The sequence below is a fragment of the Octopus bimaculoides genome, chromosome 20 (assembly GCF_046866305.1).
Source record: "Octopus bimaculoides isolate indiv1 chromosome 20, ASM4686630v1, whole genome shotgun sequence".
Taxonomy (NCBI): Eukaryota; Metazoa; Mollusca; class Cephalopoda; order Octopoda; family Octopodidae; genus Octopus; species Octopus bimaculoides.
The window spans coordinates 18,597,221-18,614,481 of NC_142947.1; the positions used below are offsets into that span (position 1 = coordinate 18,597,221).

At 36.4% G+C, this 17,261-nt stretch overlaps 1 protein-coding gene across 1 annotated transcript in view; it reads right to left on the bottom strand.

Moving 5' to 3' along the window:
• Window positions 1–611: 611 nt before the first annotated feature.
• LOC106876503 (transcription factor E2F5) overlaps window positions 612–17,261 on the bottom strand; it is a 28,401-nt gene continuing 11,751 nt past the window's right edge. Inside the window, exons 2-9 of the mRNA XM_014925067.3 lie at window positions 12,313–12,422; window positions 10,249–10,406; window positions 8,819–8,934; window positions 6,249–6,473; window positions 5,173–5,266; window positions 4,125–4,211; window positions 2,883–2,927; window positions 612–1,672 (exon numbers count right to left, since the gene is read on the bottom strand). Coding sequence (XP_014780553.2) covers window positions 1,521–1,672; window positions 2,883–2,927; window positions 4,125–4,211; window positions 5,173–5,266; window positions 6,249–6,473; window positions 8,819–8,934; window positions 10,249–10,406; window positions 12,313–12,422 — 987 coding nt within the window. The 3' untranslated portion in view covers window positions 612–1,520. The remainder of the gene's footprint in view (window positions 1,673–2,882; window positions 2,928–4,124; window positions 4,212–5,172; window positions 5,267–6,248; window positions 6,474–8,818; window positions 8,935–10,248; window positions 10,407–12,312; window positions 12,423–17,261) is intronic.

The following is a 17,261-nucleotide window of genomic DNA, read 5'->3' on the forward strand; positions in this document are numbered from 1 at the left end:
TTTTTATTCCTACCATGGCACCAACACCATAATCACAACACAATTCAACCCTCTTCAGCTTTCCATTCAGATCAAACCTTGACTGTCGTTGTGATTGCCATCATCATTAACATCGTTTTTACATCCATGTTTTCCATGCTAGCACAGTTAGGAAGGGATATTTTTTTGAGGTAGTGTTTTCTGGCCAGATGTCCTTTCTGATACAAAACGTTTTAGTCACTTTTTACAACACTCTGGGATAAAGTGTTCCTATTTTAAAAACCAAAGATACACTGAACATTTTTACTGAAATTACATTAAAACCTCCATTACATAGTAGTTAAGGTTATATGGAGCAAACTCCTTAACCACATGGGTGAGTATGTTTTACAAGTGATATATATATATATGTTCATATGATGATATCTCCACAATGTGTTGATGAGATAAACATGTAATCGCTACCAAAATATCAAGAGATTTCTCCCCAAAGGTCTATAGTAGACTCCTTATGGATCGATCTCCTTGGTTCTATATCAAAAATTTAAATGAGAGTTTTGATATATATATATAGTAGTTAGTAATTATGCATTAGCAGTCATGCAGGGCAAAATGCTTAGCAACATTTCGTCTGTCTCTACATTCTGAGATCAAATTCCACTAAGGAACAACTTTGCCTTTCATCTTACCAGGGTCAATAAAATAAGTTACCAGTTGAGAACTGGGGGCCCAATGTAATTGATTTGCCTCCTCCCGCAAACTTGCTGGCCTTGTGCCAGAATTTGAAACCAATAATTAATTAGTAGTATTAACATTGCATCTCCTGAGTAATAATAGGACTTGAAATGTTTCTCAAATAATTTCTAACATAAACAGAACCATACTTCAGTCATTCTTTATTTCATTGATCCTTGAAGGAAGAAAGGCAATGTTGACTTTAGCAATATTTGAACCCAGAACATAAAAAAAGGCTGCAAGGCATTTAATGTGATGCTTTAGTAATTCTACCAATCTGCCATACTGAGAAATAATAATTACAAGTAAAAATAAATGAAAGATAAAGAAAAAGTAAAATGAATAATTAAAACTGTGATGACATGGGTGGAATATTTTGTGATCTATGTGGTATTTTAAACCCTGAGAGTGAGCAGTATGATTCCCTTGGATGAGGACAATGGTAAAGACATCTTGACAATGTCTTTAATAAGATCCCTTTTCATTTTTGTGTGTGTGTGTGTGTGTGTGTGTGTGTGTGTGTGTGTGTGTGTGTGTTGAAGAACCACTTTTCACCATTACCATCACTGCTCTATACCTACCATTGGAAAAGAGATATTGAAATGGTGAAGAGGAAGAGGAGCATACAAACCTATTTATAAAGATAGGAATGAACATTTATATGGAATGGTGTGATAACTGTGATGATGACAGTGAGAATAGTGGTGGTGATGGTAGTAGTAGTTGTAGTAGTAGTAATAGTAGGCATAAGTGGCTGTTGAAGATATGTTTTAAGAGGTGAAGAGAAGAGACAAATGCCTGAGGTATCAGTAGAAGTGGGTGGCTGAAGATGCAGCAGTAGCATGTGGGGGTAGCAGAGGAACATCGAAGAAATCACAGACGCCTTCACTATCATCCAAATGGAAATGGTAATCCCTCTCACTAGGTGGAGGACTTAGATGCAACAAAGGTTCCAAGCCTGTGAAAAAAAAAAGGAAAAAAGAGAAAAATCCCATTTTATTCATGATTTGGATTAGATCTTTAAATTTCAATTTCAAAGTTTTGCTAAAACAGCTAGTTGTTGTGCAACCCCAGGTAAGACCACAGGTAGCAGATCTATGTTCAAAAGGCATTCGTGTTGGGATAATCCTATCATTTTCTAACTTTTGTGTTTACTTAGGACTACATGAAAACCGGATAAGATTTGAGAGAGATTTAGCTGCTACTTGTAGCAAATCAAGTAATTGCATAGAGGCTCCATCAATGGTTCGATATGGCTATGGCATTGAGGATGTTTTCTAACAGTTCTGCATAATGTCATAAAAACCAGCAACAAGAATTATGAAGAGTCAAATTTTTGAAGGAAAATTACCAATTAGGAACTACTCCTATCCACATAGAAATGCAACAGTCAAGTCAATTGACCTGCTGGAAATTGCAGCCAAATATCCCTCTCTTCATATCATACCATAAACAAAGAATATATTGGATAATGAAGTTGTAAATGTTTGATGTTTGAAAGAAAGAGAAGATGGTCACAACTGAATTGATTTTGATCATCTCAGGGCTGCTCAATCAAGACAGTTGACATGAGGCTGAACAACAACAACAAAAACCATCAAACACACTAACCCTACCACAAATTTTGTTGCTTATATTTTAGTTATCAATATTCTTCTCTGTCAGAACCCCAAGAGAGAGAAGAAAGTGGTCCACTGAACTTTTAGTTAAACAATACATTAGTGATTTTGTCAGCTACAAGCCTACCTGTTAGACTACAAGGTGTTGGGGCTAAATTTGATGATTGATCATTCAGAGAAGAGGAAAGGGCAGTGATCCACTCATTATCTTTCATGCTTAGAGAGAGGGATGGTGACCCACCCACCTTTTACCATACTGACCAATTAGAGACGAGGAGCAGACACATGGTGACCTACTCACAATCTAATGTGCTAACCAGAAGAAAAGGGACAGTGTGACTTATAAAGCCTTTATCTGTTGACCAAATCAGAGATTGGAGAGGGGCCCACAAACCCACTCACCCTCTATTGTGACTGATATATAAAAAAAGAGCAAGAGACAGTGACCCTCCCATCATCTATTTGCTGACCAACAAAAAGGGAGGAGACATGCATTGACCCACCCATCAGCAACAATTATAAATAAGTATTAATTAGAAACAAACAAACCTTCAGCTGAGATGAAGCCAAAATCATCAATGAATTCTTTACCACCTGAAAGTAAGAAGTGAAAATGGTTTTAGATGGAAATGTGAGATAAGAATTATGATAGGTATGGCAACATGTAGTATTGGTGGTGGTGATAGTGGCAATGGCAGTGGACACACATTGTAGTGAAGGTATGTGATAGTGGTAATGGTGTTTGTTTAATCCCAAATTAAACCTGATCATGTAGAGCTAGAGGCCTACAATTAAAAACATTTCAACTTTGACACTTTCATTAATTCAAGTTTTCGTATATTTCTTAAAAACAATAGATTGGATGTTCCATGAGAATGATTTGGTTAATATTAGGTTGAGGAAAAATTTTGTGCGCTGTGTTAAAATAACGCTTTTTTATATATTTTTGTGGTGTGTGTATTCATTCAGTTAATTATTTTAACACAGAACACAAACTTTTCCCTCAACCTAGTATTTCCAGCAGGTAGGTAGCATGCTGGTAGAATCGTTAGCATCCCCTGCCAAAATGCTTAGTGGCATTTTGTCCATCTTTATGTTCCGAGTGCAAATTCTGCCAAAGTCATCTTTGCTTTTCATACTTCTAGGGTCAATAAAATAAGTACCAGTTGAGCACTGTGGTTAATGTAACCGACTTACTCTCTTCCCTGAAATTGCTGGCCTTGTGCCATAATTTGAAGCCAATATTTTTAGCAGGTATTTGGTTCATGGTTGTGTTGTAGGAAGTGGCGTGTGACATCAGATGGGAGCATTATAGTGGCGTAGCTGATGTTACAGTACAAGTGTGTAGCATTATTAGTGAGGAGGGGTAGAAGAGTTTAGCTCTATAGGAGATTTTCTAAGAAATTATTTAGTTCCAGGTCAGCTTCCATCAGGCAAAACCATGACAAACAAAAATCAAGCCACGACCACCACATCTGGATTTCAGATATTGTGAATTCCAACGGAATTATCTACCATGTTAACCTTTATCAAGAGTAACTTGAAGAAAATTTAGCTACTATTTCTAACAGTTCAAGAAAAAACACTGAAGTTAACACATTTGCTTGTTAGAAGCAAGAATGTTGTAGGGGTTGCATGGTTAGAAGTGTGTTTTATGGATGGGATCTTTAGTAATTGTGGTGGCTGGATGTCTGTAATACTGGTGAGAACACTGCAAAGAGTGTAACAGAAAAAGCAAAAGACTGAAAGTGTGGTGTGTAGCAAAAGTAACAGACGAAGTGTAATACTTACTAAATGAAGGTTTTGTACTGTTGAAAAGTAGATCATTTGTGAGGTTATCAGTAATGTTGGAACTGGTGAATTGACTGTTGGTATGAGCTGCAAAATAAAGGAAATCAAGGTTTTGTGAAGAATCAATTTCCTAAAAAAATCATCATGTAAAAGATATTCTTTTATTTGTTCCAGTCATTTGACTGTGGCCATGTTGGAACACCGCCTTTAGTCGAACAAATCAACCCCGGGTCTTATTCTTTGTAAGCCTAGTACTTATTCAATCCGTCTGTTTTGCCAAACCGCTAAGTTACAGGGATGTAAATACACTAACATTAGTTGTCAAGCGATGGTGGGGGGGGGGATACAAACACAGACACATGAACATATATATGATGGGCTTCTTTCAATTTCCAGCTACCAAATCCATTCACAAGGCTTTGGCCAGCCTGAGGCTATAGTAGAAGACATTTGCCCAAGGTGTCACGCAGTGGGACTGAGCTTGGTACCATGCGGTTGGTAAGCAAGCTACTAACCACACATCCACTCTTGCGTCTATATATGTATGTATGTATATATATATATATATATATATATATATATCGTTTACATTCTGAATCCAATTCAAATTCTGGCAATGTATTATAGAAAAACTAAGTATTAGTTCAGTAGCGATTTTGATTTTAAAAAGTGTTTGCTATGTGCATGTGTTAAAAATAATTATTTAATGGTTAACTGAAATTATCACTTATATATATATATTATTATGAATTGACATGTTTGCTGGCTGAAGCAGATAGGATAGGCTACACTGCTCGTTTGTTATAGAAATCATTTTTGGAGAAGGAGAAAAAAAATCACAGGACAGGAGGGACAAAGAGGGAGAATAAGGCAAAAGAAATGGCGAAAATTGGAGGGAGAGAAAAAGGGATGAAAAAGGAGAAAGCGAGAGAACAGAAAAATGAAGGAGAGAGAGGGAGAAAGGAAAGCAGATAAAAAGAGAGAGGGTGAAAAAGAGAAATGAAAAGACAGACAAGCAGAAAGAGTAAAAAACTCAAAGATAACATACGTAATATATTCGTATAGGGTTGAGACATTTTGCGTGGTGATGATCGTGTGGTCATTCGGTTCACAGGTGAAAGAGGTGTTTTCAGAGGAGATTTCTGAAAAATAATCGGAGGGTGAGGACAAGAAAAAAAAAGTTAATTGTAATGACATCACATGATTCTATTTCCAATTAGTAGGTTTTCTTCTTTCTTGCCTTTAACCCTCCAATGCAGAGTATAAGCCACTTATAAGTGAATTCCATGTCGCATAATTTTTCGCTTCTGTACTTATACTCTGCCATGAATGTCCCCCTGTTTTACTTAGACATTTATTTATTTACTTATTTCATTCCTTGTACTTGTGTGTGAGGAGACCCAGGAAGACATAGGACAAAGGATGAACTCAGGGCACTGAACCGTAGAGGTGACAAAGGCCAAAGATCTGGTACCTTGCTGTATTCAAGAAGACCCATCCTCCACAATGTAAGTATTTATGCCACTCTCCCTGATAAAGAGGATTAGTCTACAAAAACTGTGCTGGTGCCATGTAAAGAGTAATCATGCCGGTGCTATGTTAAAAGCACCCAGTGCACATTGTAAAGTGGTTGGCATTAGGAAAGGCATCCAGCCATAGAAACCAAGTCAAATCAAACTAGAAATTGGTGCAGCTCTCCAGCATGCCAGCTCCAGTCAATCTGACCAACCCATGCCAGCATGGAAAACGGACATTAAAAGATGATGACGACATGTGTAGATAGGTGCTCCTGTGTAAGAATAACTGTAAATCTAAAGGGTGTTTCACAGGCCAACAGTGCTGCATACATGCACCAGTCTCATTTTAAAAATAGTATTAATGCACATTTCTAGTGTAGGGGTGTGCATGTGCGTACGCATGTGTTAAAATTTTTGAAATGCTGATTTTCAGTCAACGCTTTTCATGCCTTTCTTCAGCAAACCATGGGTTGGAAATGACTGAAGATTGCTCATTTATTTGTTTAACCATGTAGCATTGAAACTTACCACACAGCCACTCCTACACCTATGAACATGCACAAAGTCTAAAAGCATTTCTAAATTTAATTAAAGCGCAAAGATATACCTTTCTTAGTTGTTTGTGTGGAGTCTTTAAGGGAGACTTCACACTGTTGACAGCAGGTATCAACGTCTGTTTCTGTGATATCTCCATCTTCTTATCATCATGGTATGGTGGAACTTGAACGACTTCAGGAACTGAAGTGTCTGTATCTTTATTCACCAGCATTACATTGATGGGACCAGATGTACTCTTCAAATGGATTTGGTACTTCCTTAAGATACCAGGGCCCTAAAAAAATTAAAAATAAAAATATGAAGAAATTGCTTTTGATGCCAGACTCTACAAAAATGGGGTGGACAGACAAATAGATATAAAAAGAAAACTAAAATTTCCATTAGATGTGTGTATGCATGTGTGTTTGTGATTATGAGAGAGAAAAAGAGGTAGGGAACCATCAGAATCATCATCATTTACTGCCCATTTTTCCATGCTTGCATAGGTTGAGATGGTTTGACAAGAACAGGCAAACCAAAAGATTACACCAAGCTCTCTACAGTTGGATGCCCTTCCTAACACCACCCACTTTACAGAGTGTACTGGGTGCTTTTTACACAGCACCAGTAGCAGTGAGGTCACCAAGTAACTTGCATGACAAGATTCCTCAAATGGGTGGAGGGAATTGTACTGAAGGACAGAAAGGTGTCTTGCATGAGAAGACAGACATGGCTTCCTCAGATGGAGAAGAGAGGGAGCGAAGAAAGAAAAATCGTGTAGATTTGACAAGAGAAGAAACAGGGACCATACACCCAAGTTACAAGGTGGTGTATATAGTAGAGTGGACCAGGGATTAGAAAGTGGGTAAAATGAGAGAGAGAGAGAGAGGAAATGAGAGGAGGAACGAAAGAAAGAACAAATTGCCAGAGACACTGAAGTATTTGTTCAGGTTCAGCACCCTTGGTGTAAATCCCAAGGTTAGCTTTCTCTTATTGACAGAATAGTAAATGTTGGATGCCTTCTGGTATTTGTTCTGGATCTTTGGATTCTTTCTGCAATGGTTGTGATAACACTGGTGTCAAATTGTACTGGCCCTTGCTTTTCCTTTGGACAGTGTATGTGGTGTGTAGAAGAGTAGCTTGAATGCATGGGCATCTGCTGGGCTTCCATAAAAAACGTTGCCCAGCTTGTGCCTTTATGTCCCACAAGTGGATTAACAAAAATGCTTGTGGTAACCTGTAAAAGGAAGGCAAATAAAAGCAATCTTCTCTTACAAAAGTACCTTGACAAGCACATGTCAAGATACTTTAAAATCTATCAAGGCAGTTAACAGCATTGCGTTTCTGCATTAGAAATAAGAGGAGGGGCATGTTCAAGACCTCAGTCTAAGATTATGAAGAAAGGTATTTGATGATTGGCAAATGAAGCTAACAAAATAGTTTAAAAAAACAGAGGCACAATAGATAATAACCAGTGATCAGAAATTCAAAATGTTTCAGAGATATCTCATTTCAGAAAATCAGGCATAAATCCATTAAATTTTCTATCCACAAAAATTGTTTCTTCTCAATTGTATGATTGAAAATAAATTTATCTTTTACATGTTTCAGTCATTAGACTGCAGCCATGCTGGGGCACTGCACTGAAGAATTTTTAGCTGAATGAACTGACCCCAGTACTTATTTTTTTCATGCCTGGTACTTATTCTATCAGTCTCTTCTGTCAAACCACTAAGTTACGGGGGACATAAACACACTGACACCAGTTGTCAAGTGGTGGTGGAAGACAAACACAAAGACACATACTAAAAATATATATATATATATGTATATATATATATATATATATATATATATATATATATATACACACACACACACACACGATGGGCTTCTTTCAGTTTCCGTCTACCAAATCCACTTACAAGGCTTTGGTCGGCCCGAGGCTATAAAAGATACTTGCTCAAGGTGCCCTGCAGTGGGACTGAAACTGGAACCATGTGGTTGGGAAGTAAGCGTCTTACCACAGAGCCACACCTGTGCCTATGACAATATTTGTAAACATATTACATAGCCATAAATTTGTAAACATATTACAGAGCCATAAATTTTGTTTGGTTTTACACAGACTAAGAAGGAAAGCAGGAAGCTCATTATCCTCAGATAACTCCATTAGAAGCATTCAATGGTCAGATGGTGGTCAGTGTATGTGGTGTTACCTCATGCAACGTTTAAGTATATTACTTCAAAATAGGCACAAACCATTTAATGAGCTTCCACAGTTTTTATCCACTTTCACTAAAAAGGTTTGAAATAACTCGAAGTTATGGTAGAAGACACTTAGCCATTGTGCCATGCACCAGGCTTGAACACTTGACACAAGATAACGAAGCGAACTTTTTAACTACACCGTCATGCCTACATCTATAATGTGCCCCCAAATACAAACTATTACAGATTGCTATAACTGAAACATCAACCAACCTGCTCAGTATCTTATAAGTCAACCCACATGCCAATAACAGTGAGTTATTTGATCATGTTGAAGTGAAATTTTCCTTAACAAAAAGAAAAAAAAAAACCCTATAGTAACACAACTCACCTTAAGACATTTACACAATAAGAACTTTTGCCACTTACTATTTCTGGTAGTGGTACTCCAAGTTGTGTCCCTGACGGTGCCTGTACAGATAACAAGATACTTCCAGGAAAAACACTACAAACATCTTCATAACTTACATAGGCCATCTTGGTATCTGTAAAAGGACATTGAAGTAGAGTTTGCTTTAATATTTTATAATAATAAGCTTTTCTGCTAAAGGCACAAGGCCTGAAACTTTGAGAGAAGGGTTTAGTCAATTACATCAACCCCAGTGCAGTTATTTCATCAACCCCGAAAGGATGTAAGGCAAAGTCGACCATGGCGGAATTTGAACTCAGAATGTAAAGATGGAGGAAATGTCGCTAAGCATTTTGCCCAGAGTGCTAACAACTCTGCCAGCTCGCCACCTTAATAATAATGGTTTCAAACTTTATTCATTTGATAGTTCAAGACTCAGCAGAGGCTGAGTAAGTGGAAAACATTGGGATGCTACAATTTGCCTGGAGTAGATGCTTCCAGTACCATAAAGCAGTTTTTCTCACATTCATTATAGGTAGGGAGGGGAGCTCCGAAAGGGGTCTCAGGGAGTAGCATCCTTACCTTCCTGAGCTAGTTTGCCACCACATTCCTTAAAAATCGTGGTGGAGGCCTCAGTCTCGGGACCACTCATGTCTAGAATCTGAGCTTGGGGGTAAGCAAGGGCATGCTCCCAGAAAGCCTCATGATAGCAAAGGAGAATGGGCATCAGCCAGCCCAAAGTTTGGGGTGGGCTGCACCTGCCTACCTCAGTTGCTATGGCATTGAGGTAGATCCACCCATCCCTGTTAACGAGGACAAAACCTGGATTTAAAACACTGGATGATGGTGATGATGATGGTTACTATATTGTAGCTCCTGTACAAACATACATATATACACAAATCACTGAAGGAATCTCTATGATTGTTTGACCAGCTAGAAATATTGACCAAAATTTCTTCACAAAACACTTTACCATCGTGAAAAAAGAAATATAAAAAATTAACATGTTGGATAAAGTAATCTTGAAAATACAAAAAAATGGGATAGTCAAAACTGAAACATCTTTGACTGGATCTTCTTAATTAGGGCTGATTTGAGGCAATGCAAGAATCACCTCTGTCCTTCTCACACATCACCACTATTATAAAACACAACTTTTTTTGTGCCATGCCTACAGTCAATCAGCAACCATGAAGCTCCTTCCCTCTTATCACACATGCAACCAGCCCATGTTATTGGGCTAGTCTCTCTGATGCCAGCTGGTAAAGCCATTGCATATCTTCTCTCTCTTTCTTTTAGTTTCCCTGTTATCACCAAGTACTCAAGGCCTTTTTCTCTATGGTATCCAACAATAACAACAATCCACAAACACCCACCACACAAAACAATAACATGTCCATCAGATTACCAAACAAAAAAAAACAAAAAAAAAAAAAAAGATATTTACTGTTGGATGCTTCTTCAGTGATATTTTTAATACTTTGTTGTATACAGCTCTTATGAGAGTCAAGGGCTTTCTCCTGCTGGTCCAACATGGAAGTTTCACTCTTTAACATTAAAAGCCGATTGGATATTTCCTTGGAAGTGCAGCCTGGACCTGCTCCTCTGAGAAAGAGAGCGCGTATTAAATAAAACAGGACTAATATTAAGACTTCAATAGCACGACAGCATTATAACACTTTAGCATTTAAACTGGACGTATACACCAGTCCTCAGTCAAGTCGTCCAACCCATGCTAGCATGGAAAGCGGACGTTAAACGATGATGATGATGATGATGATGATGTATCCAGCCCAAATCTTCTACTTGCTTTATGTTAAAACTGGCCATGTACTACAGTTTCTCACATCTACTCTACAGTGTCATTGCAAAAATAAACAATCACATCATTGAAATCTTAAAGCTATGAGATAATGTATGATTAATTCAAAACAATGTGAATAAATAAACATTACATATGATAGAATAATCTGAATGCTAAAGGGTTAAACAAGTGAAGAGAGATATCTATTACTGCTCCTGGATGCAAATAATTTACTTCACTCCACCTCCAGTACCCATTGCCTAGTTAGGTAAATGGAGGTGAAACAGAAAGGCCCAAAAGGACAATGAAAATGCTTATAATGAGAAATGGAATTTTAAAAGTGTAAGCTTTAAATTTGATTAAAATTCCTTAAAGTGGTGCCCCAGCATGGCTGCAGTCTAATGACTGAAACAAGTGAAAGACAGAAAGATGATGATCTCAACACAAAACTTGTCTTAAAATAAGCTCCAACATCTCTAAACCATTGCTAATTACCATAGTCGTTGTTTCATCATTTTTACATTCCCTTTTCCATGCTTGTATGGGTTAGACAGAATTCCTTGAGGCAGATTTTCTAAAACTGCATGCCCTTACTGCCACCAACCTTCGCTTTTTTTTTCCAAGCAAAGTAACATTCTGCTATGGCCAGACGTGTTTCACAGAAGACTGATTTACACCCGTCATGTGATGTCAAGACCCAGGTACATATAGACACACACACACACACTATATATATATATATATATATATATATATATATATATATATATATTTATATATATATATATATATATATATATATATATTATATATATATATATATATATATATATAGACATGCTTAATCACACTTAATGATTGAATTTTTCTTTTATGGTATCACATTGCACCTAGCTGTTTAGATTAATTTTTATATATATAGGCAATTATGTGGATGACAAATTAGACCAGTGTTTCTCAACCTTTTTACCCTTGCGTAACCCTTAAAATTTATTACACGTCTCAAGGAACCCCTGCACAAAAAAAAAATTATATACCATATCTTTCTCATATTTTTTTCAACATAGTTCACATGGTAAAAATCATATATATATATATATATATATATATATATATATATATAGGGTGTCCATAAATTACAGACATCACTAAATATATCCCCAATGGTTGTTATATTTTTTTAATAGGTTAGACAAGATTATGTCTATATTACAATAACCAACAATATGTTGTACATGCATAGTAATATTACGATCATGAAATTAGCATTAGCTTATCTCACTCTTTCTCGCAGAACCCCTAGGAACCTTTTGCAGAACCCTGGTTGAGAAACAGTGAATTACACACATTAAATATATTAAATTCATCAAATACAAAATATGTATATATGTATACATGCAAATCAAAAGAAAGCAAAGAGTGGAAACTTTCAGGTGTATTAATATATAGATATTTATATTAATAGGTCCAACTTACACTGAGAACAAATGACACAGAAAATTTTTATATATATACATACACACACAAAGGGCTTCTTTCAGTTTCTGTCCACCAAATCCACTCACAAGGCTTTGGTTGACCCAGGGCATTAGTAGAAGACACCCAAGGAACTGAACCAGAAAGAATATGTTTATGGAGCAAGCTTCTTAACCACACAGCCACACTTGCATCTACCATACTTATTTAAAACCAAAAATAAAAACTTACTTCCATTGGATACTGTTTTTTGATTTCTTTTCTATTAACCCAATTCCTTCTAGAACATTTGTGATGTCATATATCCGTCGTTTCTGTCGCACAGCCAATGTGTCTGCAGCCTGTAACAGAAATTAAGAGAGAAGGGTTAAAAAATCTTTAGCAGCATTCAGGGTCTTACCTTCCATCTCACCTTTTCCATCACCACCAATCTTGCCACAAGCAAATGAGAGTGTTTCTACATGGTTAAAATAGTAGCAAAATCTCTCTCAAATCACATCCCTACTGTCTAAGGAAATAATATGTTGGATAATGAGTTCATAGCTGGAATGCATTTCAGAGATCTATTGACTTGCGGGTTAAACAACGACTATCAGTGTTAAATACTTCATATCTAGCAATACGGGGGTCTATGATGTTGCTTAACCTGCTAGAAATCAGTCAAACCTCCCTCAAATTATACCCTACTCTCATTAGATACATAAAATCTTAGAAAAATAAATGGCTATGGCTCAAACACCATTGATCAAAAGGATTTTTTAAACCTCAAATGGTTATTAACATGAAATTTTATTGGAAAGTTTTAATTTACATCAATCCCTTTAGCATTTAAACCAGCCATATCTGGCCAAAATATTCTGTTTTATGTTCAAACTGATCAAATCTGGCCTCTCACACCAACCCTACAATATCATACTAAAAATTAACAGTTACCTCATCAAAATCTGAAAGCTACGAGATAAAGCATGATTAATTCAAAACAATGTGAATGAATAATCATTACATTAGACAGAGGAATCTGAATGCTAAAGAAGTTTGTATCACAGAACCTGTGGCAGTGCAGGGCAGGTTGGCATCAAAATGGTTAATGAAAGAGACTTTACTTATTGATGTAAGAGAAGCTGACTAATTTCCTCTCATACAACAATTTTGCTCTCTCACATGACCGCTTGCTACAACGTTTCACTCTCTCAAACCACAACCTGCTGTGTAAATAGTAAGCTCTGGAATCCGAGTAAAATGGAAGTGGTCTATGCTGGTAGACCATGACATTAGTCTCCAGATTTTCTCATCAAAGGAAGACAAATGTCTGAAATGAATGTTTTTACTTTTCACATCAATTACCAAGCTGTATATTTTTTTTCCCTACAAATTTATCAAGAATCATGGTTGGTTTCGGTTATAGATAAAATCCTTGTCATAAGACGATTTATAAGCCACCAACTGGACACAGATCTAAGGAGCACTCATACATTTTCCTGATTGATACATCCGTGACAACATATATCTGATCAAATGGAGCTGTTTGAAGCTATTAAACAGTGTAGCATTATTTTGAGCCAACAAAGGAAAAAAAAGTTTCAGTACAGTCTACACAAACCACAAGAAAAGGCAGCCAAATTCTTCTCAAATCATACCCAACGGTCACACAAAAAAGAAACATTGGACAATGTAGTCATTTCCAAAAATGAAATATAAAAAAGATATGGTCATGGCTGGGACACCTCTTATAAGTCAGTTTGATATTAGAGTTGGACCAGGGAAAAAACGAGGTTACATGGACATAGACAAACCAATTCTGGTGGTCAAGAGATGCAACAAACAATTGCTTCTACACACACTACACTGTCTACCAAATTCATTCACAGGGTATTGTTTGGCTCAGAGCTATAGTAAAAGACACTTGCCCAAGATGTGCACACTCAGTTGGACTGAACCTGAAACCAAATGCTTGTAAAGCAAGCTTCTTAACCACTTAACCACGTCTGCACCTATTACATTATAAAAAATTCACAAAGAGCAATAAATTAACCAGGAGTTGTGGTGATTTGCTGTACTTGAGAAGAGTATCAAGCTAAGTAAAATTGCTGTCATCCATACATACAGCCACATTGTATTATCTGTTCCTTTCTTATGGGCAGAATCAGCACAGCTGATATATAGTGAACTGGATTTCTAGTGTAATGGAAGTTATTGTTTGTTTAACAGTGAAGGGGAGAAGGTACAATTTGCATGGGTCTGCATAAAAGTGCTTCCTGTTCTTAAGAAAGATCACAAGCTATGTATTGTTTCATCATATAAAAGTGGGTCAATACGATTTTGCCCAGAAATCATGTTTTCAAAATTTTAATTTACCCCCATCCCCACCACAATTTCTTAATCAGTAACTTTTTTTGAATTTTTTTTTTTATCTTCTAAGGAAAATACAGATTACAAATCTGGGAAATATTTTTTTTAAAGTTTAATTTTTCTTGAAGAAACACTCAATGCCCTTTCCCCCACCTTGCCCACCCATCACCTACCCACTTTCAAAAAGCTAAAACTTCCCAATGTTTCACTTTCATCTGATGTTTCACGCATTCATAGAACTGTACTAAAATAGCAGATGTAAAAAATACCAGACCACCATCAGAAAACCCGACATACTAGAAACAGGTAAATGACATTATTTCTGAAGAAACTTCCCTACTTTCCAAACAGCTAAAAGTGAAACATTGGGAGTTTGTATCTTTTTGAAAGTGGTGAGGTGATGGATGTTTGGGAAGGAGATCTTAGTGTTTCTTTAAGAAAAAAAGAAAGAAGAAAATTGTTTAAGATTTGTACTCTGTTTTTTCTGTGTGGATTACCAAGAAAAAAATTTGGAAAAAAGTAAAAAAAAATCAAGAAATTGGGGAGAGGAAGGTGAGAAAATATTGAGAACACGTTTTTTGGGTGAAATCCTAATCTCCTGTGTCGAAATCAGAGGAATCGGAAGAAATTTAGGGAAAAAAATAAGGGGTGGGGGGCACAAATGTCACATCGGACATGCTAGAAAAAACAGGTAATGGACAGGATTTCTGAGAAAACTTCTTTTAAGTTTAAATCGAAGATCAAGTTTTTAAATACGCTCATCACAAAAACAAATTACAGAAAAGAAAAAGGTAATTTCAACTGGATTTCAAGCTGTAATTTTGCACGTGCACACAGCAAGAAATAACATAATTCGTGCAGAAGTTTTATCTAGAGTATATATGTGCATGCATGTGTGTGCCAAAAGAAGTTATTTTATGGCATTCTTTCATTTGAAGCAGCAAAGTTGTCAACTTGATCATATGATTGTTTGTTAATTTTTTAAATTTCTTTATGCATTGAAGAGAGCAGAAATTGAAAGAGAGGAGAAAGTGAAAAGGTGACTTTGCTTTGAAATGAGTGCAGAAAGTGAAATATGTATGTATGTGTATATGAAATGGACATGTGTGTGTGTATGTGTGCAAGAGAGAGAGAGAGAGGGGGTGTGTTATGTACATTTTTGCATGTATGTGTAAGTGGCACTTACTCGCTTTCTCTATCTCTCACACATACATTATCTTTCATATACACATACATAAATACATATGCATACATCTTTTTTGCATGCATGTGTGCGTGCATGTGAGAGAGAAAGTGACTGTATTTCCTCAACATAGAGAGAAATGGATGTCTTTTAATGAAAGTTTTTGGTTGGGGTTTATTTTAATACAATATTTATGTGTACATTTCCATAAATGTTGGCCTGAGTAGAATTCTATGCATGCATGAAACATCAAACGACAGTGAAACATTTGAAGCAAATTGAAATATTGCCCAAAGATGACCTCAAAATTGTGTGACCTGACCTCATTCCCAAGGTTATTATAGCAATGAAAAAGAGTTGTGCCAAAAACAGTTTATTTGGTAGATAGATAAGCAGCTTTCCTTATTTTAGTACACGTGTAACTAATTCGGAGAAACATTACTTTCATTATTCACACATTGTCACTCTTGTAATGCGACACTTTAAATTTTGTTCAAATTGAATAAGTGAAACTATGTTCAAATTGAATAAGTGAAACTATGTTCAAATTGAATAAGTGAAACTATTTTCACTCCCTAATAAAACCTGGTTGTTGTAGAGCAATGTATTTCAAATAGCTATAGCTCGTTGTGGAGATAACATAGAAAATATGTAAATGAAAAAGTTTATTTGGTAGTCGAAAGATTACTGAATCTTTTGATACCCTATATGTCAAAATCAGCAACTTAGTTTTCGAATGCATAAGGAACATACGTACACACACATACAAACTCTTTTTTTTATATATCATCATCTTCATTTAACATCCATTTTCCATGCTGGCATGGGTTGGTCGGTTTGACTGGGGACTGACTGGTGATCCAGAAGGCTGCACCAGGCTCCAATCCGATCTGGAAATGTTTCTACACCTGCATGCCCATCCTAACGCCAACCATTCCGAGAGTGTAGTGGGTGCTTTTTACATGCTACCGGCATGAGGGTCAGTCTTTATATAGTGAAGAAAAGTGCCAATCTCTGTAGGGAACCTCAGGAAGCGATAGAGAGAGGTATGTAGGTTTTAAAACATACATGGTATTAAGGCAATATCAGTACAGTAATTATTTCGAGCTCATGTTCTGTAATTATTGATAATTTCTCAAATGTTGCCTAATGCAAATAACCAAAATAGCTTCCTCATTTGTTATCAATTATAAGCTCTTTTCTATGTCGTGGCATTAATGGAGATGAGTGAACCCTGACAGAGATAAACAATTATGGAACACACAACTGTTCCCTCCTTCTCTACTATAGAACTACCTCCCACTCCTTGAAAACAAAGGGAGCTGGGTACAGGATGAAACAGAAGAAGTGTACTTCCTCTTTCTCCTTCACACCTACGCCCTGACCTACTTGCATCTATGTCAAGAAGGTCATTGAACTTAACCAACATTTTCTGCAAAGGCCATGGACCTTCCAACTTCAAGAAAAGAAAAATCAGTTGCTTTCTGAAGAAAATAATATTAATAACTAATAATTATAATAAATAGATAACTATGAAGATTTAACCATTTAGACCAAATATTCTATGTTTTATGCTAGAGCTGACCAAATCCAACCTCTCAAACCTATCCTACACTGTCATTCTAAAAATAATCACATTATCGAAATC